General features: G+C 37.6%; 1 protein-coding gene across 1 annotated transcript in view; it reads left to right on the plus strand.

Annotated features, from left to right (window-relative positions):
- col12a1a (collagen, type XII, alpha 1a) overlaps positions 1-24,240 on the plus strand; it is an 82,175-nt gene that overhangs the window by 46,689 nt on the left and 11,246 nt on the right. Inside the window, exons 37-62 of the mRNA XM_016576526.1 lie at positions 352-471; positions 580-726; positions 825-941; positions 1,767-1,919; positions 2,002-2,076; positions 2,347-2,486; positions 2,586-2,709; positions 2,814-2,957; positions 5,250-5,414; positions 5,509-5,547; positions 5,664-5,802; positions 7,292-7,434; positions 7,748-7,857; positions 14,910-15,068; positions 15,358-15,435; positions 16,896-16,982; positions 17,401-17,454; positions 17,650-17,745; positions 18,742-18,795; positions 19,347-19,400; positions 19,615-19,668; positions 21,046-21,117; positions 21,299-21,334; positions 21,596-21,662; positions 21,766-21,948; positions 22,284-22,361. Of these exons, the coding sequence (XP_016432012.1) occupies positions 352-471; positions 580-726; positions 825-941; positions 1,767-1,919; positions 2,002-2,076; positions 2,347-2,486; positions 2,586-2,709; positions 2,814-2,957; positions 5,250-5,414; positions 5,509-5,547; positions 5,664-5,802; positions 7,292-7,434; positions 7,748-7,857; positions 14,910-15,068; positions 15,358-15,435; positions 16,896-16,982; positions 17,401-17,454; positions 17,650-17,745; positions 18,742-18,795; positions 19,347-19,400; positions 19,615-19,668; positions 21,046-21,117; positions 21,299-21,334; positions 21,596-21,662; positions 21,766-21,948; positions 22,284-22,361 (2,688 nt within the window). The remainder of the gene's footprint in view (positions 1-351; positions 472-579; positions 727-824; positions 942-1,766; positions 1,920-2,001; positions 2,077-2,346; positions 2,487-2,585; positions 2,710-2,813; positions 2,958-5,249; positions 5,415-5,508; positions 5,548-5,663; positions 5,803-7,291; positions 7,435-7,747; positions 7,858-14,909; positions 15,069-15,357; positions 15,436-16,895; positions 16,983-17,400; positions 17,455-17,649; positions 17,746-18,741; positions 18,796-19,346; positions 19,401-19,614; positions 19,669-21,045; positions 21,118-21,298; positions 21,335-21,595; positions 21,663-21,765; positions 21,949-22,283; positions 22,362-24,240) is intronic.

The raw sequence follows: 24,240 nt of genomic DNA on the forward strand, positions 1-24,240 counted from the left end.
AGATAGATAGATAGATAGATAGAACGATATATAGATAGATAGATAGATAGATAGATAGACAGACAGATAGATGAAAGACATACAGACAGACAGACAGACAGACAGACAGATAGATAGATAGATAGATAGATAGATAGATAGATAGACATACGGATGGATGGATGGATGGATGGATGGATGGGCAGACTGACAAAAGACAGACAGACAGACAGATAGATAGATAGATAGATAGATAGATAGACACATAGATAGACTGTTGACTGTACCAAAGAAGCTGTGCTGGAAATCAGTGCACACTGGGAAATTATCAGTGTCTTGGCTCCGGTTTAATGTTTCTTTCTTTCTTCTCAGTGGGTCTCCTGGAGCCTCGTAACCTGCGTGTTTCAGATGAGTGGTACACTCGTTTCCGTGTGTCCTGGGACCCTGTACCTGCGCGGGTCAACGGTTATAATCTGGTCTATACCCCAGTGGGTAAGAGACCATTTTAGATGATTTTACCGTGTTGTCATAATCTAGACATGCTGTTGTAGGTCATGCTGACACATGTTCTAGTAAATTCTGTTCCACGTGTTGTTCCAGGCACGGATAACACCATGGAAGTGTTTGTTGGAGATGTTACTACACACATCCTGCACAACCTCCAGCCTGGCACCACGTACGACCTGAAGGTTTACGCTCAGTATGACGCAGGCGTGAGCGGCGCTCTGGTCGGACAAGGAACCACCTGTACGTGCTCGTTTCTTTGACTGACAAATCGCACAGACATGTTTCAAGATTGTTTTAAAACACCTGCTTTAACTGTGGAATGTTGTTTGCCATTGCAGTGTACCTTAATGTGACTGACCTCACCACATACAACGTCGGCTATGACTCCTTCTGCATCAGATGGACGCCTCACCGAGCCGCCACCTCTTACAGGCTAAAACTCAATCCTTTCAATCGTAAGTTAATAGAATATGAAGAGACGTGAATTCATTAAACATAAACGCTGCATTTTATTCATGTTCCACCTACAGGTGTTATACATACAAAAATATTTAGGCCTAAATTTAGGATTTAAGTATTTGCATTGCATATAATTTTTTTTTAATCCATTGTGCTAATGTGATGCGTATTTATTAGTCATGAATAAATGAAACAGGTCAGATTTCTGTAATAGTACTAATAAATTGAATGTGTTTAAATAAACAATAAATAAAACGATAAATCAAATAAGCTTAAATCTCATACGTTTTAACTGAATATTAATTTAATATTGCTTGTCATATTTTAACCATGTTCATACTTTATAACTGAATAAATGTAATTGTTTTCAGAATGAACAGATTCATGCTGATTCTAAACTATTTGAATTTTTTGCATTTTTATAATATATTTTAATAATAATTTTATTATCCTTTTAGTTTTTCTTAATATTTTGAGTTTTTAATATTTTGTTTTTATTTTAATGTTTTTATTGTAATGTTTTTTATTTTATTTTATTATGTCATAGAGTTATATGTCTAATGTAGTTTTAATTTTAGTTAATGCTAATAAATGTATTTTGAAAATATGATTATTTAAATAAAAACAAATAGATGCAAATAGTTAATAATAAATTGTGCACTGATTTATTTTATTTATTTATTTATTGCATCACATTAAGCTTTAGTTTATTTATTATTATTATTTATTTTTATGTGTGTGAAATTTAAATGCATGGAAATGCAATTCAAATGCATACATCTAATTGTTTGTATAAGCTTACACTTCTCTCTTGTCATTAGCGGCTAACCGTGGGGCTCAGGAGATCACTATCACCGCTGCTGAGAGCAAGTACTGTTTTGACGGGCTGACCCCAGATGCACTGTACAACGCCACAGTCTACACACAGACCCCCAACCAGGAGGGGCCCGGAGTCAGTGTCAAAGAGCGCACACGTAAGTCACGACGCATTCAGAAGAATTCAGTCTCACAGCTCTGATCACAGTTTTACTCCTGGTTTCTTTGTCTGTTTTGTAGTGGTGAAGCCCACTGTACCGCCAACACCACCTCCAACTCCTCCACCACCACCCACCATCCCCGCCGCACTCGAGGGTAAAGACACAAGAGCATTCACTTTTTCAAAATACTTTTTAAATCTTTAATTTGCTTCCAGGCTTTGCTTCTTCTAAACAATGCAGTCCTCTGAAACTATTATTATTCTGTAGAGCTGAATGGAATTTTAGGTCCAGTAAACAAATACCCTTTAATGCACAGCGTTCACAACACTGACTGAAATTCAGTAACTAAAAGAACATTTGACAGGGGTGATATGGTGTATCGGTATACCTGCATTACTCATTGCACTTTGTTTTGTAATGCCAGTGTGCAGAGGAGCCAAGGCTGACCTGGTGTTCCTGATCGACGGCTCGTGGAGTATTGGAGATGAGAGCTTCATTAAAGTCCGTCAGTTTGTCTTCAGCATGATCGGAGCGTTTGACGTCATCAGCCGTAATGGCATGCAGGTAACCGACCTGTCTGTAGTCATGTGATTGACTGCATGTGCACGTCTGCCTGACTGTGCTGTGATTCCTTTGCTCTTTTTTCTCATTCTGTGAAAACAGGTGTCTTTTGTGCAGTACAGTGATGGTGCTAAAACAGAGTTCAAACTGAACACCTACCACGACAAGGGAATGGTGCTGTCTGCTCTTCAGATGGTCAAATACAGAGGAGGAAACACCAAAACGGGTTTGTGAAACATTGCTTTTATGTTCCCTACCTAAATGTGTCAAAAGAAGAAATAAAAATGGCTATGAAATGACGCTTTGTTTTGATGCGTGTGAATGCTTTAGGTGCTGCGCTGCAGCATATCGGAGAGAAAGTGTTCACATCAGACAATGGAATGAGGAGAACCGTTCCCAAGGTTCTGGTTGTAGTAACTGACGGTCGTTCTCAAGATGAAGTGAAGAAGAGTGCTGCTAAACTACAGCATGCAGGTAACACCGAGATCAAACACCACGCTTATATTTTGCTTGAAAAGTAAAAAAAAAAAAAAACAACCCCCGCAACATTAAGAAATTGTTTACTGGACAGGGTGTCTGCAGAGTTTTTAAAATCAAGTTTAAAACTTTTTAAGGCCTTTTTTAAGACCTGCACAATACCATATGTCTATATAGAGCAAATTAGGGCTATGCAATATGGCCAAATTATCATGATGATTTTTGCTCCTAAGTGAAAGTTGTAGAAACTAGACCGTTAATTGTGATTTAAAACTACGTTATGGTCAGAACATAACAAACACTTTTTGAATTCTTTATACCTTTCCACTCATTTTTCTCAATGACTGATATTATTACAAATCATGAAACATGTTTGTGTTGTCTGACTTTGATGACGTGTATCTTCAGCACAGTTTGCAGTGCAGGCTGCAATATTTATAATATTACTTTTTTTGTCTCTTAAAAATGCACATTTGACAGTAGCTTGAGTTGACAGTAGTAGCAGCTTGAATTAGGATGCAGATGTAAATTTATGTTCATTATCAAAAACAGTGACATCTGTAAAAATTGTAACAACCTCATTTTAGATGGTGAAATTAATCTGACTGTTTGAGTTTTATTAACATTAACCATCGGTTTCCATAGTAGCATACATTTAGATAATGATAACCAGTTAAAACCACACATATAGCACCTCAATGCCATGGTAAAAAATGTAACTACATGGTTTCTAGGTATTTGTTTGAAAAACAGTAGTCTAAATACATTTAGTATAAATGCACAAACACTATCGTTTAATCACCAAAAAATACTGTAATTATATTCTATTACTCCTTTAATACATTTAATACATCTAAATTAATAATATAATAAAATTCGATATTAATATCCCACATTTCTGATACAATACCATGGTGCAGTTAGTGTTACTGCAGTGAATCCATGGTAAATGATGGCGATTTGTAGATTGAAAGTCTTGTGACTGTATGGTTGCTCACAGTGTTTCTGCTGTTTGTCAGCGCTGTTTCATCAGGCTTTAAACTAGTTTAAATCAGAGTCGTTTGTGTTTTTCTCTGAATTCAGTCGCTTCACTCTGGATCTCACAGCTCTGTTTAGTGCCGTGTGACCGAGACTCATCAGAGAGTAACGCATCTGCTCTAGTGAGCTCACGCTGTGCTGCCGTTTGAACTTTGAACTTTCATTCCACTTTTGGCGCATAAATATTATACTGAACATTTATCAAACTCTTGTTATCGTTTTATCAAGGAAAATTATATCACGATAATTATCGTTAGCATTTTATCGCCCAGCCCTAGTGCAAATCCATACAATCTCAAAATAAATCATGTATCTTGAATAAAATACTCAAAGCATGTTTCATTCACTATATACATATGCACTGAAATGTTTGTGCTAATATGTCAATTCATACAAATAGCAGTTGCTTTTCATAAATTGATTGCAAACTGCTCTGTAATTTGTGAGTCTGTAGAAAGCGCAACAGCGTCACATTTTTACTTTGAAAAATGCAGCACTTGCATCTGTTTAATTAATTCATCACCTTTCGAAGTTTAATAATCATATTAGGCTTTATAGCGATTCCTGTTTTTCTTTCGCCAAATTTAAGACTTCTTAAAATGATAATTAAGACTTTTGTTATACCATTTAAAATATTTAAGATGCATACATTTAAGACTTTGTATGGCCTTAAATTTGATCATACTGAATTTAAAGGGGTCATATGATGCGATTTCAAGTTTTCCTTTCTCTTTGGAGTGTTACAAGCTGATTGTGCATAGATAAGATCCCTGAAGTTGCAAAGACTAAAGTCTCAAAACCAAAGAGATATTCTTTATCAAAGTTAAGACTCTGCCACGGCCCCCTAAAACGGCTCGTTCTAACACGCCCCCACATATCTACCTCACTATGTGGGACTATTTAAGACTGTTTAGTATAAAGAAAATAAAGCCTTTTTGGACCATGAATTTGTTTTTAGTCATTTGGCTATTCTGATTAAATTCTGTAAATTACTGTAGTATGCAAGAATCATCCTGCCCAGACACTGCTTTTTAAAAAATTAAAAATAAGCATTAATTATGACACATTGCCGATCTCAGTGGTCATAGAAATAGACCTTATTTTCATTATGCAACATATAATTGTTAACTTTTGGGTGAAATACGACCCCGGAAAAGTTCTTGACAGGTTTTGACAGGCAATGTATCTGGAATTACTTCAGACAAGTCCCTCGACATGCTCCCTAAAGCCTCAGTGTTGTTTTTTCCACAGGCTACAGTGTGTTTGTGGTGGGTGTCGCAGACGTAGACACCGCTGAACTGAGGAACATTGGAAGCAAGCCCAGCGAGAGACATGTCTTCATCGTTGATGACTTTGATGCATTTACTAAGATCCAAGACAACCTCATTACGTTCATCTGTGAAACGGCAACATCCAGTAGGACATCATTCTTTGTAGTCTGCATTGCGTTGTTCACCTTATCGCTAACATGAAAGACAAGAGTGAAACTATTTCCTGAATTCTTTTACAGCTTGTCCTTTGATTTACCTCGACGGATTCACCTCACCAGGTCAGAACCTGACTGAAGTCCATATCCGAAGACCTTCTATCATCATAGTCTTATGTTCCTCTGTCATTACACACTGTTATGCATCTCGTGATTCATGCTTTGATGAAAACTTGCAGGCTTCAGGATGCTGGAAGCTTTTAACATCACTGACAAGATGTTTGCTGGCATGAACGGTGTCTCCATGGAACCTGGCTCCTTCAACAGTTACATTGCATACAGACTCCATAAGGATGCATTCATTTCCCAGCCCACAAAGTAGGTTGAAGTGCAGTGCACGTGTTTTGCATGTTTTCTGAGCTTCTCCCCTACAGACTATAATGGTAGTCAAGCGATCTCAATTGTTTTAATTGTCTTCAAAGAGCTTGCAGTCTCTGAAGTCTCTTTAAGGAGCATTTCTTCTTGTTTGTTGTAGCAGCTTGTGTGAATGAGGTGTCAGATTTTGCTGAAATTTCCAGTGTGAACTCATAAAAACATTCTCATGATTGACCTTCTCGAAAGGAGACTACATTCATACTCTGATACATTTGAGAAGAAAATTATATATTTTAAAGAGTTTTATTTGGTCCGACATGAAGTGCTAAAGGCAAGTCCAAGCAAAAACCTAATGGCAGCTATTGCTTTGGTGGTAGAAATTCATCTCGTAAAAAAAAAAAAAAAGCTTTTTGCAACAGTATATTAAACCTCCTTTTACTTATTATTAAAGATCTGTACATTGTAGTGGACAACAGCATTAGAAAGTCAGGGTTATTATCATTAACTAAAACTATTACAATTATTGTATTAATTGAAATAAAGTTAAAATATGATCCAGTCTAAATATTATATTTAAAAAGGTCTAAAGAAAATTAGAGCTGAAATAAGTTTAAGCACTAACATTGTGTAACTGGAAATAAATAAAAATTAAAATTAAAACTGAAAAAAAAAACATTAATAAAAATGACAAAATAACAAAACATTAAACTAAAATTAAGATGTTCAATTCAGTTATAATGTTGAATTATGTCCATTCAAAATAGTCTTAAAACTATAATGGCAATAAATAATAATACAAAATATACTAAAATAACACTGCAGAGAGTTAATCTACTGTATGTATTATTAATTAATTAATTAAAAAAATTTTTTTGACAAGGGCAAATTGGTGTTTAACTATACCTGTATTACTCATTACACTTTTTTGTACAAAAGTAATGCAAATGATTACTAAATGACTAATTATTACATAAAAATCTCAGGCTTTTTCAGATTGTTCCAATGGTGCCATTGTCAAATATGTTCCAGTGTTTGTCTGTACACTCTTAGATCAAGAAGAGTACACCTCAAATTGAGCCAACTAAAGATCTGGTGTGAAGGTCTCTGGCCAAAGCATGCTTGATTAATTTAACTTTAATGATTTGTACTTGTGCGTGGGTAAGCAGCTTTTCAAATGGAAACATTCTGAGCACCAGAAGAGGAAAAATACTTCAATATGTTGCCATTACTCAAGGCTGCGAGTCTGTTTGCATTTTTCTCAGAGGACGCTACATGAATCTGTCTGGTTTCACTGCACAACATATACAATATACTGCACAACTGTATAAAGCTTTTAATTATATTCTTGTCATCAGACACATGCAATATTCCCATGAAACCCATCATGTGCAGGTCATATTTTGCATTATGACGTGATTTTATGAACATTAAGGCTGTGTGCTGCCTGATGAAGTTCTTTGCATTGATAAATGAGCTGTGTTTTTCTTTGAAGGGAAATCCATCCAGATGGTCTTCCTCCCTCCTACACTCTGATTCTCCTCTTCCGTCTTCTCCCCGACACCGGCAAGGATGCGTTTGATATATGGCAGATATCAGATAAGAACAACAACCCTGAGGTCGGCCTCACCATTGACCGTAAGGACCATGTTGATTTTCCATGTCTCGTGTGTTTGTGTGTGTGTGTGTGAATGAGGTGTGCAGTAAACTTTGTGGTGTCTGCTAAAGCTTATTTAGAAACAGAAACCCTCTAAATGGGTTCCAGATTTCAGGCTTGCAGTGATTTATAGCAGTAATTATTCAGAAATGCATAATCAGTCCTTTTAGAGCATCAAGGTCAGATTTAGATGGAAATCCTTTGTTTGGTTGTTGTTGTATTTATTCATTTTTTGGTAATTTTTGTCCGGGCAGTCAGTGCAGAGCTGTCTGTAAGTGTGTGTTTTGTTCTCAGCCTCCAGTAGAAGCATCTCATTCTACAATAAGGACTCCAGAGGTGAAAATCAGAAAGTCTCCTTTGATAACGACAAAGTGAAGAAAGTTTTCCACGGCAGTTTCCACAAGGTAGATTGATTTTCTTACCTCGGTTGACTACTTGGGCGTTTAAAATTGCTCTTAAAGGGGTCATATGATGCGATTTCGAGTTTTCCTTTCTCTTTGGAGTGTTACAAGCTGTTCGTGAATAGATAAGATCTCTAAAGTTGCAAAGACTGAAGTCTCAAACCCAAAGAGATATTCTTTATAAAAGTTAAGACTCGTCCACGCCCTCCTAAAACGCCTCGTTTAAACACGGCCATCACAGTATGGTAAGGGCGTAACATTTACGTCACATGCTTGAGGAATTCGGCCAATCACAATGCACTGGATAGCTGGCCAATCAGAGCACACCTCGCTTTTCAGAACGATGAGCTTTGTAAAAATCGATGCGTTTCAGAAAGGCTGGGCATAGAGGAGAAACAATAATGTACAGTATGTGGAAAATAATGTGTTTTTGAACCTTAAACCGCATAAACACATTTCATTACACCAGATACACAAAATAAGGTTCTTTTTTAGCTACGTCATATGACCCCTTTAAAAATAAAGGTTACAAAAGGGTGTTTTCACTGTGATGCCATAGAAGAACCATTTTTGGTTCCTTTCAGTGAACAGTTCTTAAAAGAACTATTTTAAAAGAACATTTTAAAAATCAAAATAAACTTTTTCCACTATAAAGAACCTTTCGTCCAATGAAAAGGTTCCATGAATGTTAAAAGTTCTTAATGGAACCATCAATGCCAATAAAAAACCTTTATGAGTTAACTGCAATAAAGAGTTAACTGCAAAAATAGCTTGAAGACCTAAACCGGTTCCTTTAGATGAGGTGGTAGATGTCAGTCTTTAAAACTGTATCGCCTTTATCTTGACCTTCTTATCTTGTCTTGTGAATATGAATAGGCTAATGGATTTGAACTTGGAGCATCCTTTTAGAAATATTAAATAACTCTTGGCTGATAAATTCAAAATACGTTTATTTCTTTGGAGCTCAATGAAAGATTTGCCACTGTTGATTTTGCCTTTGACTTTAAACTGAGATGTTTAACGGCCCATATCGTGCACGCAGGGTTTTCGCCTATACACCCACCAGCCATTATTCTAGTTGCAGGTTTGTGCAAGAGCAGCTCCACACTGCTCATGGTGATGTGGTTCATGAGAGCTGGAAACATCAATTATTGCTATTGAACATGTTGTAAAAGAGGACATTAATGATGTTATTTTTATATAAAGGATAATAGGGCTTTCTCAGAGGTTATTATAAGCCCAGTGCATACGCAGAGTCTCTTTAAAGCTAAACATGTCAGCATTTTGTCATGTTTGTCCCAAGTGACCACTGGCATAGTTTAATTGCTAATGTAAAAAAACGCCTGACAACCAGGAGACTGTAATTTATACTGGCTGGGATTTGGCAGTTTTGGTCTAGTAAGTACATTCTGGCAAATCAGATTTCAAGATGTGCTAATTTTACAACCACACATGAAAGATTTTCCCAGTCTGTGTGGGAAATTTGAAAGCACAGCTTGAGCAATCGGGGCGAATCTCAAGAAGACCACTGGAAAGTCAAAGAAAAATAGTTATGATGCTTAAAGAAAATGAAGCCTAATGAAGCCTATTTCCACCCAATGTTCATTACTGTAATAGTAAAAAATATGTATTATTTAAATTGTAACACATGTAAACATCATTATTGTTTTTTTGGAACAGAATTATATTTGTATTTTAATGTAAAAAATACCATTACTGTATTATAGTAATGCACTATAATTTAATCATTGGTAATAATAATAATAATAATACAAATTTTGTATTTCTTTTGATTGTTTTCTTGAGATTCACCCATTGTCATCATTACAGTGACTTCAATGACAAAGTGATGTCATATAGTCTGGATTGTGACTGCGGGCCCATTTGTGGTCCAGGGTTCATGAAAAAGCATTGGTTTGCCACTGTTTCCTACTGTATGTTCAGCAACCACTGGCAATTCTGGAGACGTGAACACAGAGCTAAGGTGGTGATTAGCTGACCACCTTGGTTACAAGATTACAGACTGGTTACATGAAAAGGAAACCTTTTGGGTTTATTAACAAGCCTATCATGCTTTGGAGAGTTGAAAAAGTTGTTTAAAGTGAAAGACTTTTCTCTTTCTTCCCTCTCAGTTTTGTTTGTGCTTACTAAGGCAAGCATCACTATTGCAATGGCGCATACTTTGGGTTAGGAATTTGAACCATCCCAAACCATATATATTAATCCGCACTGCTTACCTCATCATGCACCATTTGCACTACAGACTTTAATAATACTTAAAATCATGTGGTTTATTTCTTTCTAAGTAACTTGACGTATCACAGGTTGCCACTGGCGTCCTCTTCCACTCCTCCATGACGACATCATGGAGCTGGTGGATGTTAGAGACCTTGCGCTCCTCCACCTTCCGTTTGAGGATGCCCCACAGATGCTCAATAGGGTTTAGGTCTGGAGACATGCTTGGCCAATCCATCACCTTTACCCTCAGCTTCTACCTTGTAACACTAATGAGTCACATGACACCGGGGAGACCACCGCTGTGTTGTCGGTGTGCAACACATTGCGATCTCTTAGGTCTGGGAGAAAGTGTTTCATTGCTAGAAACACGGCCAGCATATCCAAGCAGTTGATGTGCCACGTGAGATGGTAAAGATGGTCCACAGACCTCGGGCCGAGTGGCCACTCATGACCGCTCCCCAACCAGTAAGTGGTAAGTGGTAATATACCAGATAAGTGGTTCTCTGTACTGGAGAAAGCACACTTTTCTTGGCGTTTAGTCTTAACCCCAAGTCTTTCATGTGGGCGAGAACGACATCTCGATGCCGAATCGCCACTCGCTCCGATTGAGCTAGAATCAACAAATCGTCGATATAGTTCAGTATGCAGATGCCCTGGAGTTGCAAAAGAGCCAGAGCAGCATCCACACACTTTGTGAAAGTGTGGGGTGAGAGTGCAAGGCCGAAGGGAAGAACCCGATATTGGTACGCTTTGCCCCCAAAACGCTCTCCATGTCAACCTCCTCGGAGGAAGACAGGCAGAGCGTCGAGCCCGCTCCCCGGGGGGAGGAAACCGCAGAGCGGGCTTCCGATCCCAGTGAGCGGGCGCTGGATCTGGTGGGTGAGGAAGAAGATAGGGACTCGCCCATCTCCATTCCCTCCACCAGATCCATTTGCGAACCCCACGAATGCAGCTCCCTCGAGAGCCGACTCTGCGTGCTTCGCTCCCAAGCAGACCACGCATAGACTGTGTGTATTCCCGCTCGTAATGTAACGCAGGCAGGGAGGAACACACAGCCTATAACACGATCTGCTCTCGCCCTTCATGTGTTTTGTCTTTGCCTCGGCTTTAGACATAATGGAGCTTATAATGGGACAAACAACACCAAATAAGACTCACAACAGATAGTATGACTGACACACACACAGACCGCTTTCTGAATGACAGAAAACTGACGCCTGTTCCACTGCACGTGCTTTTAAGCTTCCTGGTCGTTACGTCACCCCGCCCATGACGTCTCGCCCATCCATTGGACTGATTACACACACGATTCAGAGCACGGTTACGCTGAAGGCGTTCCCATACCGTTTCGACGCAGCTCGAGTTCCTGAATGGGAACAGCTATTAAATGGATTCTGTGGTGAGCCACGCAATACCACACAGAACACTAGCCCTTTCTTCATGTCATTTCCTTTCTTTTAGAAAAGCCTAGAGATGATGAATTTAGTAGCTAAAATCAATCCGTGAATAAAAGCTTTCCGAGTTAGATTTGAAAGTCATGTCATGTGAATGGTTTGGAAGCACTGTTCACATGAAGCTTGTGTGAGACAAGACTCATAATTGCTTTTTAGTGTTAAGGTGGGGCCAGATTTACCAGTGATCTAAGTTTCCCACATAGATTTCATTTGCATTTAAGTTTGTCATGCAAATTTGCAGCGTTGACTATTAAGTGTTAAGATGTTGTAACATTCAATGGTATCTAAATAATCAGGAGTTTCACGTGAGGGTGAAAAAGTTCCCCACATAGATTCTGCTTGTGTTCAAGTTGGTCACGCAAAATCACTGCATTGACCGGAGTTAAGGTGGGATCACATTTACCATTGTGCAGAGAAATTGCTAGCAAAACCCAGTCATTTCAAAAGGAATCTGTGCAGTCTGGAGTTTCACCTGAGGGCAAAAAAGTTTCAAGACCAACTTTAACATAGATTTCACTCGTGTTCAAGTTGGTCTCGCAAATTTGCCATGTTGACCAACATAAAAGCTGCTTGGTTTAAAAGTGACCTTTGTGTGAGCACACATGCATTGTTACACTATTGACAAAACTTTTGGGAAAAAAGCAGAATTTTGATAATGTGACTGCTAGGGATGTCACAATTCTCAATATAATATTGAACCATTTGGTACGACATCCATAGTTCAATACACGCCTGTGAATTGCATTGTTTTTGGTTTTGCGTTTAGATAATTTCAGTACATTTAATTTTTTATAATGAGGAAACGCCTCCCCGCTTATAACACGCATTTTAAAAAGCAACACGCCAAAACATCTTCCCTTGTAATGACAACAAAACTAAAATGTTTGAAATAAGTTCATTCTGTGATCTGATTTCTGCTTCTTATCACAGAATGAGGCAGAAAATATATTCTATTCTGTAAAAAGGCTATGGGTGCGTTTCAATCAGCTCCCTAGTTCAGTAGTCAGGGAACTGATCAGGGAGTCGGCGTGTCTCAATCCCGAAATCCTCCCAGTGCACTGGAACGTTCGCTCCCTGAAAAAATCCCGCAAGGCACTGCAAAAGCTAGGGAGCATCGATGCTCACTATGCTCCCTTACCAGAAAATATGTCACATTTCTGAAGAGCTAAACATAAACCACACGAGCCAACTCGATAAATATAATGACACGCGATAGAAGATTTGAAAAGACAAACCCTTTTTTTTTTTGTATATTTCAGCATAAACACACATCGCTAGACAGGTAGTGAACACATCTAGTTAATATTGTTGTTCTCCACAGCACTGCTTCAAGTTGAAAACAAGTATGAAATTAGGAATCCCCCGTTAAACTCGCGGAGATTGGAGAAGCAGTCGTCAGTGAAATGATAGGAACACAGCAAAAGGTTGTGATTATACTGCTGTGGTATCATAGTAAAGATGCATTTTAACCACTGATTCTTCTGACTCTGATGTTCACGTAGAACGTAGATGGGCATTGTGCAAATGTATTTACTTGTGACGTATGAATTTTGCGGAAATGGGACTTTCAGCTATACAACTTTGCAGACTGTTTACATTCACATTACACACTGCATGAAAGGTAATTTTCAAAAATCCATAATAGGGGCACTTTAAACAAGGATTAAAATGATTAAAACAAGGACATAGGTTATGGTTATATTGCTTTATTGCATTATGTATTTCAACCGTTTTGTTCAATAAAACCATATGATTACTTGCTTTTGATATTTTATTTGAACCAATTATTATTGCCTCATTGCTATTATATATGTTTAAGTCATTTTAAAGTCTATTGTTCGCTTAGTTCTATTTTTATTACCACAAAAAAATTATCAGATTATTCGATTAATAGTCAGAATAATCAACAGATTACTCGATTACCAAAATAATTGTTAGTGTCAGCCCTACATAAAATGCATAGCACACACAAATACTGGCAAGATTTGATAAATATAAAAAATATATATATATATTTTATAAATACTGGCTAATTTTAATATTAAATGTATTATGAGTATATTTATAAACAATATAATCATTGTCTGTCATCTTGGATTTTTTTTTCTTCTTTTTCCACAGAGCAGCATCACACTGTAAAGAATAGTCATATGTTTCATGCAATTTTGCATTTTACAGCATTTCAAATCCATTTCAGTTAGATGTAGACATCAGATATCAAGGCAGCTCTCAAGAGACAGAAAGTAACATTTTAAAATTGCAGTTTTAAACCCCATCCTGTCTAAAATGTGAATTTACTCATTGAATTCATACAGTTGAGGAAATGGTGGGGGAAGATGGCCAGCCAAGCGTGCAACTATGAAATGGAGGCCGACAGATATAATGAAAGTCTAACAGGACAGAGGGCAAGACTAGAGCAGAGCAAAATGAAACCACATGGTGGGCATATTCACACAGCCACGGTAGCCAGAACTGGAGGATTCGAGAGAGTGTGAACGCACAGTACACCATACAACCGAACGAGACGAAAGCACTTCAGTTCTTTGGCCCTGTCTGTTATGACACTTACCCATTTATCAAAAATGGTCTCCCTGCATATATTTTTAGAATTGATAACTATTGCATTCTCAACTTCCCACGAGCTTTTGAACACACTGTTTGGTTAAGCTTCTAAAGCTTTCCATCTAAAGCCAGAACTTCAGACCCCTTCTCCTTGTGGGAAGCCAAATGCTGGTTGCCATAGATGTTGACGGTATTGTGGTAAGAAATATGACCTTGCCTATGGAGTGCTGATCTATAAAGTATGAATATCCGATGTATGCGCTGGTCAGACTTTTTGACTGAAAAAAGCAGCTGCTCAAGTCAGGGGAATGGGTGCATTAGACGGTCAGCCGGCAGAATGACATAATAGCAACATGTGGTGACGCCACATAAAGAAAATGTTGTATTCCCTCTAAAAAAAGGATGGAAAAAGCATTTCGGTGGTTGCTTCCGCATGTAGAGTCTCATGGTGAATGCAATGGGGAAATTATAGTCGGTAAACCAGTTAATATTATCTGCTGACATGAAGATTCGTCTTTGTGTTCGACGACTGGCATGTCTTTACATAATGAACTTATTGGAAGAATTGAGAGCGTAACTCTAAACATAGTTTACATGCCGTAGGGTTAATGATCTCAGGGATCATGGGAAAGGTTTCCGGAAAGGATGGTTTTTGCGAATTTTTGTCAATCTGGCAGTTTTGTGAATCCCTTTCATGAAGATTTAAGAAGCAAGCCAATATGTCCAGAGTACTGAGTAATAATGAACTGATGCTGGAATTGCACCGCTGAGGTATTCGCACTAATCGTTTTATTTTCGCAGCTTCACATATCTGTTTCACCGAAAAATGTCAAACTCAACATTGACTGCCAAGAGGTGGCTGAGAAAGAGATCAAAGAGGCCAACAACGTATCCACAGATGGCTATGAAGTCCTTGGAAAAATGGCAAAGTCTGGTGGTTCAAGGAAGCAGTCTGCCACAGTAAGTACAGATTGCTCATTCGCTTCAGTTCACCAAAAGATCTAAACGCGCACTAAATGATTAATCCAAGGAATCTACCCTGCCGTTCCCTTTGTCCCCTCATACTCAATCAAGTGCATGTCCTCCCACCCATTCATGCCTGAATGGATTCGATTCTGTCTGTATTGCTTTTCAACACACTGTTGGGTACATGTGGGCATGTTTTTTTTGTTGTTTTTTTCTTGAGTCCCGGCGCTCAATGCAAGCCATCTGTAACATCCGTTTGTGTTCCATTTTTTCTCTCCCTCAGTTCCAGCTCCAGATGTTTGATATTGTCTGCAGTTTGGGCTGGACAAGTCGAGACAAATGTTGTGATATTCCAGCAATGGTAAGTAGGGATTGTATACAGATTGTCATTTTACAGGGTGGGTTTTCTGACTTTTTTGAGGTTTCGTCTACTGTTTGGCCAGTATGTTGAAAGCTTTTAGTGAAAGCACACTTGTCATTGATGTCATTGAGTTTTGCAGACTTCAAAAGATGCTTGTAATCAGAGAAGGGACACTAAATACAGCTGTCAAGCTTTTGAGCAATTCCCAGTTTTCACGTCAATTGCCCTTTTCCTCAATGTATCTTTAGGGAGTCCCTTTGTAGCAATATGTCACTGTCTTGTTCTAAAGCACTGAAAGGGCTCTCAGTTCAAGGTTCATCTTCCTCAAATAACATAATGCATCAACACATGTTTCGGATTATGGTAGTGACGAGTAAATTAACACATAACATCATGTCAGACTATGTATTGTGTATGATATTATGTTTATATAGATGAAAAATACAATTAAAACAGTATAATTTAGCATAATTTAATAATCACAAAGATGTACACAAAATTGCTGAATTTAAATGAACACTTACATTACAAAGTATTTAATCAAAAGTCAGAAAGTAAGGTTCCCCTACAATTGACCAATTGACCTTTAAATGAATGATAATATGGTAAATAATATGGTAAATATAGTACAAATAGCTGAACTGGATAATATGGAAAAAAAATAACTGGACTAAAAATCAAAAGATTATATAATTTTATACATTTCTAGTAAATTTCACAAAGAAATGACAAGGAACACTAACCCTCATGCCTTTCCAAACCTTACAGTCTTCCATGAAACACGTGGATTTTTGCTTTCCTTTTAGCATTTGTCTTCACGGGAATTAAAGGGCTTAGCCAAACCCGTTCATTAGAAGGGAGTGTGCACATACTTTTGGCCATGGAGAGTAGCCAAGGGCAGGTAGATGTACACCACTGTGTTCCTCCTGTGGCCAGTGCAGCATTTTGTTTTTTATCTTTACTGAAACTTACTTGACACTGTAAAAATCTCTGAAATTTACAGTATACAAAACAAACAAACAAAAACTGTATGTATACTTCAATAAATGAAATACACAATTACACAGGTAATTCCAGATACAAATACAAAACACCCATCGCGGTAACACACATGACACTGAAATAATGCAATAAACTTTAATTTAACAACATAAGATGAAACATAAAACTCTAATGTACATAACCAATAATAAAACAATTAAAATATTTATTTCATTTCAAAACATTTCTTTCACTGAAAAACAACAACAGTATTTTACTGTAAAAGTTAATTACATGTCCCATTAGATCTACAGTATTACAGTTTTTCACCGTATACAGTAAGGCAACTAATTAACAGGTTTTTACCTTCGAATTGATATCATGCCAGCTGTCTTTATTATTGCAATTCTTTTCTCTTTTTTAAACTGTCATGTCTTTAACATTTTCAGAAGGTTTGATTTGTATCTCCATTTCTGTAGAGAGATGAAGCCAAATGTCCCGCTCTTCCTCACTCCTGCACATGTGCTCAGGACAGCATTGGTCCTCCAGGCCCCGCGGGCCCTCCGGTAAGATCATTAGAGTCCCATGACATTTCCTCTGTCTCTGAAGTCATCGTGCTACCTCTGCAAATCTCGCTTCTCACGATGTGGACGAAAAGGTCCAGGGTTCAGGGAAGGTGGGATATTTTTCCAATGCCCCAGTGCTGTAATTTCAGTCCTTCTCTTTACATTAAGCACAGGAATATGTTTATGGGGGCTCTTCTCTCCACACCATTATGCATGTATTGAACATCTGGGGTTTAGCGATGGTTAACAGCACAGCGTGAGCTGATGACTAGTGACTTGCTCGTGGACATTAGGGGGATACGCTTTAAGGTCAGAAAGCAGAAGTGAAGACTGTTGGGTAAACCTCAGATGAGTGAACTTGGAAACATTACTCTGTAACGAATCTGAAATTCTTTTCTTTGTTTTTTTGTGTTTCCAGGGCAGCCCTGGTACAAAAGGTTCACGAGGTGAGAGAGGAGAGTCTGGCCCCACGGTAAGCTTATCTTCCTCCTCCATCTCTAGTTTCTAAATGACCTGCTGATGAATGCCAAATGGTCAGATAGTGAAGTAGATGTTGAACAGGTTCCTCCATCGATACCATCAAGAAACCATTTCTCTCAGCACTTCTTCCTAGAGTGCTGAAACTGGGAAATTTAACAGGATTTAAACCTGTTCATTGCTATTGCAGGGTTCAATGGGCCCACGTGGGGAGCAGGGTCAACCAGGACAAATGGGACCACCAGGCCCACAGGGCCCTAATGGATTGTCTATTCCTGGTGAACCAGTAAGTAAAGCACGCAACTCTGTCCATTTTCATCTGTGAAATTTTAGTATTGCGCTCATATAATCAAATGAGTAAATATTAAGACCTTTCTTAAGCCTGAAACAGGGTTTGAAATAGTGTTGGTCTTGTTAACTAAAACTCAAACTATTAAAATCGTTTTAGATAATTGAAATTAAGCTGAAATAAAATAAAATATAAACGGTAGATTAAACTTAAAATGAAATAACCGGAAATTAGAAATGCTGCTCTGGCAAATAACTGAAATAAAATAAGTTTGAGTACTAGAATTACTAACTTGAAAAAATCAAGAAGAAAAAAATATAGTTAAACATAAAAAAGATATAAAAATATAGAAAAAAAAAAATATATATATGTATACAAATACATATACAAAAACTAAACTGAATTTAAACTAAAATGAAGGCAAAGTCAAAAAAATAAAAGCTAATTCAAGCAAATATTAATAAATGATATGTAAGTATATAAATAATACTGAAATAACACTATTTGAAAATCAGGAGATGCTTACCTTTAAGAAAATGTTTTTGTTCTATCTCAGGAGGTCAAAATAAATATTATATGATTTTTGCCAACTGAAAATGCACAATGTTCTACAAATATGCCAGGGTTTTTATAGAATGATTTGAATGTCAAATTAACACATTTAAAGGGGACGGGTCAGGCATTTAATGTGTTTAAAACTAGCTATGTTTCATGTATGTTCTATTTGTATGTTATGTATTTGCTTTTAAACAAGTTATGGGGCACCAATGCCTTCTATTTCACTTTCCTGGGACATTAAAATCTTAAACCTGTCTGGCTACAGTACTGTATAGTGTTGGTGTAATTTATGACTAAAAGACTCGGACCCATTTATTTAACGGAGCCAGCACTCACTCGCCCCCTCATCCACATACGGCTGAGATGTAAATTCCATTCAATATCATGTAACAGAGGAATGAGTGTGAAAGCTTGCTTCATTTCTTCCGTTTTCAGGGGCGGCCTGGACCTAAGGGAGACCCCGGTGACCCAGGTTTACCTGGACAGCGGGTTAGTGCTTTTTCGTTTGAGCTGTTTTTAAGTGCTTCATGAAATCCATGGTAAATTGTGTTGTATTGGATCCTGGAAGGTTTGTGCAGTGTGGGATCAGAAGATTTAATGTGTTTATCAGATAAATGGCTTTATGATTACATGCATGCTTAAAAAACAATCGGCAAACACAACTCACATCCTCATAAGCACACAGATTTACAGCGGGGTAACAAAACAGAGCGGAATGATTGCTAACACCTTCATCATAACGTCATTTTATTTTTGACTTCCAAAAGAAATACACAGATAGAAAAACAAATGTCTGTACTTATTTCTGTACAGGATGAAGGCACTTTTACTTTGCAAGAAGTTTATTTGTACATGTATTAATATGGTTTAGAAAAACCTTCCTTCTCTTCCATGGAAAGGTTGAGTTTAGTCATATCCTGACAATATTTGAAATTGCTCAGCTTTGATCCATGAACAACTAAATGGTTGTTTGATTCAAAAACCTGTATTTTGAACCACTGGTGTGACGGATGACATTAAGTATTTTTCCTTCTTCCAAGGGCTCGACTGGCGCTCCAGGTCCGCTCGGCCCTGTTGGACCTTCTGGAGCAAGGGTAAGATTGAAGTTTTTAAAGTGCACCTTGAACTGGTTTGAAAGTGCATGTTTTCAGTTTTAGCGTTGTTATCTGACTTGTCTCTTCTGTCTTGTCAGACATATTCAGTGGATTGTGTTAGGCCCATCTCAAGGGCATCTTTAAACTTTCTCCAGATTGAATGAATCTTTGCTAATGCTATTAGTTGTGCATGATGGCATATGTTTTTGTTCAGGGTCCACCAGGAAATGAAGGCCCGTCTGGACCAAGAGGTCCATCGGGACCAATGGTATGTAATGTGCAAGCTTTTGAATATCTGATGAGTGTGAGACTGTCATGTCAGCTAAAAAATTCTGCAATACAGCACGTGCATCAAATTTTCTGTTCTTCCTTAATACAGTCCACATTTCTTTCACAAATACAGTGACTTACAAGGACTTAATGAATTATATTGGATTACATATATATATATATATATATATATATATATATATATACTAGTACTTACTGTAGTAATAACAGTAAATTGTGCATGCATGCATACAAGCAACCAAACCCAAACATTAACCGTATCGTAAGTACTTAATATTATTCAGTACTCATTTGTGTAATTATACTATAACAGCATCACCTTCAAATTAAGTGTAAGCATTTTTGGAGCCACTGGAATTGACATTTTAAGAGTTATTATTACCCAGTAGGAATTTGAATGTGCATATGGTTTTGACCACAACTATCCAAGCTGTCATAATAGGACGTGTGCTGTTTATAAGGCTAAATATATAGTTCAGTCATGAAACTCTTGATGGCGCAGGTGACGGGTTGTTAACGTAACTGATGATATTCAGAGAGTTAAACGACTTGGCACAAACTGATTGGTTCATGCTGCATATGCAGCCAATGAGCTTACTGCCTTGCATTTATATGGCTGGCTAGCATTCACTAGAGATTCCTGCAGCGCGCTTTCAGAGTTCTCTGAAACCCTCCACCTTCCCCAGCTCCACCTGTATAAATCTGCTATGGGTTATTTTATATGTTATTTGTGCAGCAGCAGTATGTCTTAAACACTCACGGCACCGTATAGCCATATGCATCGGCAGTAGCAAGTTCCTGTACTTGCTTGCAGCAGCAGCAATAATCTACAACTACAGCAATAACCAACAGCAGCAGCAATTCAGCAGCAGCGTAGCAGATCTGTTCCGCCAAGACCAAATACATTAACATTGTCATATCCATCACCATGCTAAAATCTTCAGAGAGTTGTCATGCATAACCAACAAGCAGCAGCAATTCAGCAGCAGCGTAGCAGATCTGTTCCGCCAAGACCAAATACATTAACATTGTCATATCCATCACCATGCTAAAATCTTCAGAGAGTTGTCTTGATTGAATTATAGTTAACTAAAACTAAAACTAAAACCCTTAAAAAAACATGTTACTTAAAGTAAATGTTGACATAAAAAGTTAGTTCCAAAGGAAATATTTCTCGTTTCATTTAGTTTAGCTTGATGTACAAATAACTAAAACTAAAATAAAAAAAAAAAATGCGGGTTCTTTGTGTTAGTGATTGTGAATGAGCTGATATTGTGAGTTTAGGCTATTTGTCAGTAACTGAATGGTAATTATAATCTATATGAGTAATGCTTAATGAGATTAATATTTTCAGGGACCACCAGGATCACCTGGAATGCCAGGAATTACAGGAAAACCAGGAAAACCTGGAGACACTGGCTACCCAGTATGTACATTTGGCTCATTCTAAATATCATAGGACTTGTTCTAAAGACATTTATATAAATGAATGCATGTACAAATTTCGATAGTGTGCCATTCAACCTAACCAAACCTATGGTCACTTGCTATAGGTGATAGTGATTTGAGTGATTTCTAACTCATCTTTTCTCATCTGTCAATCCCAGGGACCTGTTGGCGTGAAAGGAGAGAAGGGTGAAAGGGTATGTGTCACTTTCATACAATTTGCATTTTAAATCATGCATTGTACACCCAGAACACCCTAGCAAATGCTTACAGTACCTTAGCAACCACCCTGCAATGCCCTAGTAACCATGAAGAACACACTTGCAACTGTACAGCAACTCCTAATAAAATCCTAGCAACCAACTAGCAATGGCTTAGTAACAACCCAGAACATTGCCAGCAAAAATGCTTTTGCTTGAGCAAGAACAATCTAGATTTTTCTGTTTTCTGTTTTCCAGGGAGACACTGCGTCACAGAATATGATGCGCTCTGTAGCAAGACAAGTCTGTGAACAGTTAGTCAGCAGTAAGGCACTTCAAAATAATAACAAAAAATAACAAAATATTCCAGCCACCGCTGCATCAAGTTTTGTTCATGTTACAACAGAAAACGTTTCATTTGCTTGTAGGACAAATGAGCAGAATCGATATGATGCTGAACCAGATCCCCAATAACTACAGGAGTAATAGTCCTGGACCTTCTGGACCTCCAGGCCCACCTGGCAACCAGGGACCCCATGGAGAGCCAGGTCAGCCCGGACCCAACGGGTTCCCAGGAAATCCAGGTTTGCCTGGGCCTCCAGGAGAAAGAGGTATACATTTACGTCACATGGGATGAAATCTTGTTAAAGACGGCAAAATAAGGCATCTTTATCTGTCATAGAGATTTGAGGGTGGGCTCTTTTGGCTTGGGCCAGTAACCAACCACCTTGAATGTATTTGTGCATTTATAGGTTTAATTAAAAAAAACTAAATAAATAAATAAATTATGCCTCAAAAACTGAAACAAATGTTTGATGCACATGATTGTAATAGAATTCATTTTCCCCTAAAATCATCTTCATGTATATACTCCCTGTTTGATGTTACTGCCAATCAGTCACATATGGTTTGCATTTTTTTAATGCATTTACCCATAACATCCTAGGATTGCCCGGAGAGAAGGGTGAAAGAGGAAGTCCAGGCATTGGCACTCGAGGACAGAGAGGATTACCTGGACCTCCTGGTATGTCTTCGTGTAACCTAACGCCACCTCAGCTTAACCAGTCCATTTCACTGCTAATTATAGACAGAGTTTGTACACACACTTGCCTTTCCAAGGCTTTCAGACACAGCCTATCCAAAACCTCCTGATTAATGGAACCAATTCTAATTATCGTTAACGTGTATTTAACAACTGTGATTTCTACGTTGTTATTCCATATCACAATGTTTCTCATTCTGGGACTGTTTAGGCATGATAGATGACCATTAGCGCAAATTGATGAATCATTAAGACATGAATGGCCTGTTACACAACTGCTGCCATTAGTTTTTCCAAACGATCAGGAACAGCTTTTTCCCCTGGATTGTTTGGATAGGTTGGCTCAAACGTGTGCTAACCCCTCATCAAACCGTGTTGTGACAGTTGGGATTAAGAGAGCCTTAAGAATTTGAAAAAGAAGTCAGTAGAAGTGTTTGCCTCAATAGGCCTGTAGCAATATTCAGACAAATCAATTTTTCAGATATAAAAATATTCAGGGTTTTTTCCTGTGTTGTGCTGTTTATGTATGCTTTTAGCCTTTCCAAAGAATTCCAGAGAATTGAGATCCATGGGCTGGATTCATGAAAATCTGAAGTTAAGATATTTCAGTCACACTTTAGTTTGGGGTTCAGTTCTCACTATTAACTAACTATTAATCAATAAACTCCAAATTTGCTGCTGCTTAATAGAAATATAGTTGTTAAGTTTAGGTATGGGGTAGGGTTGAAGGATCTAAAATATGGTCATGCAGAAAAAGGGCATTAATATGTGCTTTATAATTACTAATAAACAGCCAATATGCTAGTAATATGCATGCCAATAAGCAACTTGCTAATAGTGAGAATTGGTCCCTAAACTAAAGTGTTACCAAAATTTCATAAGATTGTAAGTTTGTATGAAAGTGCAATTCTCAAAAACAATCCTTAGAAGTTCTCAGATATTTTCTTAAGGACATCTTAATTTTTATTCTTAGAAGAAAATGACAATTTTCAGCAATATCTGATTGTGTGGCGGTTCTTGCCAGAGACTCACTGATCAACTTCCTGTAGATTACCGTTATAATCATAAGCGCCCTCAATATTTTCATTTTGACTGGTTTGATGGGAGTTCAGCACTCGTGTTTTATTTTTTTAAGGTTCCAGGTATTTTAAATAGTATTAATTAATAATAGTCTTTAATTATTAATAATCTTTTTGTGTGCACACTACAGTATTAGAGTGCTGAAAATTGTTATTAGAAAATATAATTAATTAAATTAAAATACAAGGTCCCCATTTCACTAATTTTGTAGTTGTTACTGAATTCTGAATTCAGCAAATAGTCACGTCTCGTATAGTCATGACTGATCATTGTTTACATTTTCAATCATTGGTGTCACTTTAGAGTACTTGTACAAAACCCTAGTAGTAGTAATATGTATTATATGCAGCTTGCATTACGTTGTAATGCTTAATTACAACAAATAATATAAAATTAATATAAAAGACATCAAGTTATTTATGATGATTTTTAAAGGGGTCATGATGTTGCTAATAAGAACATTATTTTGTGTATTTGGTTTAATGCAATGTGTTTACGCGGTTTAAGGTTCAAAAAACACATTATTTTCCACATACTGTACATTATTGTTGCTCCTCTATACCCCACCTTTCTGAAACGCATCAATTTTTACAAAGCTCATCTTTCTGAATAGCGCGGTGTGCGCTGATTGGCCAGCTATCCAGTGCGTTGTGATTGGCCGAATACCTCAAGCATGTGACGGAAATGTTACACCCCTTACCATACTGTGATGCCCTGTCAGGCCAGAGTGTAACATAAAACCATGTCTGCATTTGTGATCGGAGAAATGACAAACAACAAG

Source organism: Sinocyclocheilus rhinocerous, unplaced genomic scaffold (assembly GCF_001515625.1).
Source record: "Sinocyclocheilus rhinocerous isolate Xijiao unplaced genomic scaffold, SAMN03320098_v1.1 scaffold2882, whole genome shotgun sequence".
Lineage (NCBI taxonomy): Eukaryota > Metazoa > Chordata > Actinopteri > Cypriniformes > Cyprinidae > Sinocyclocheilus > Sinocyclocheilus rhinocerous.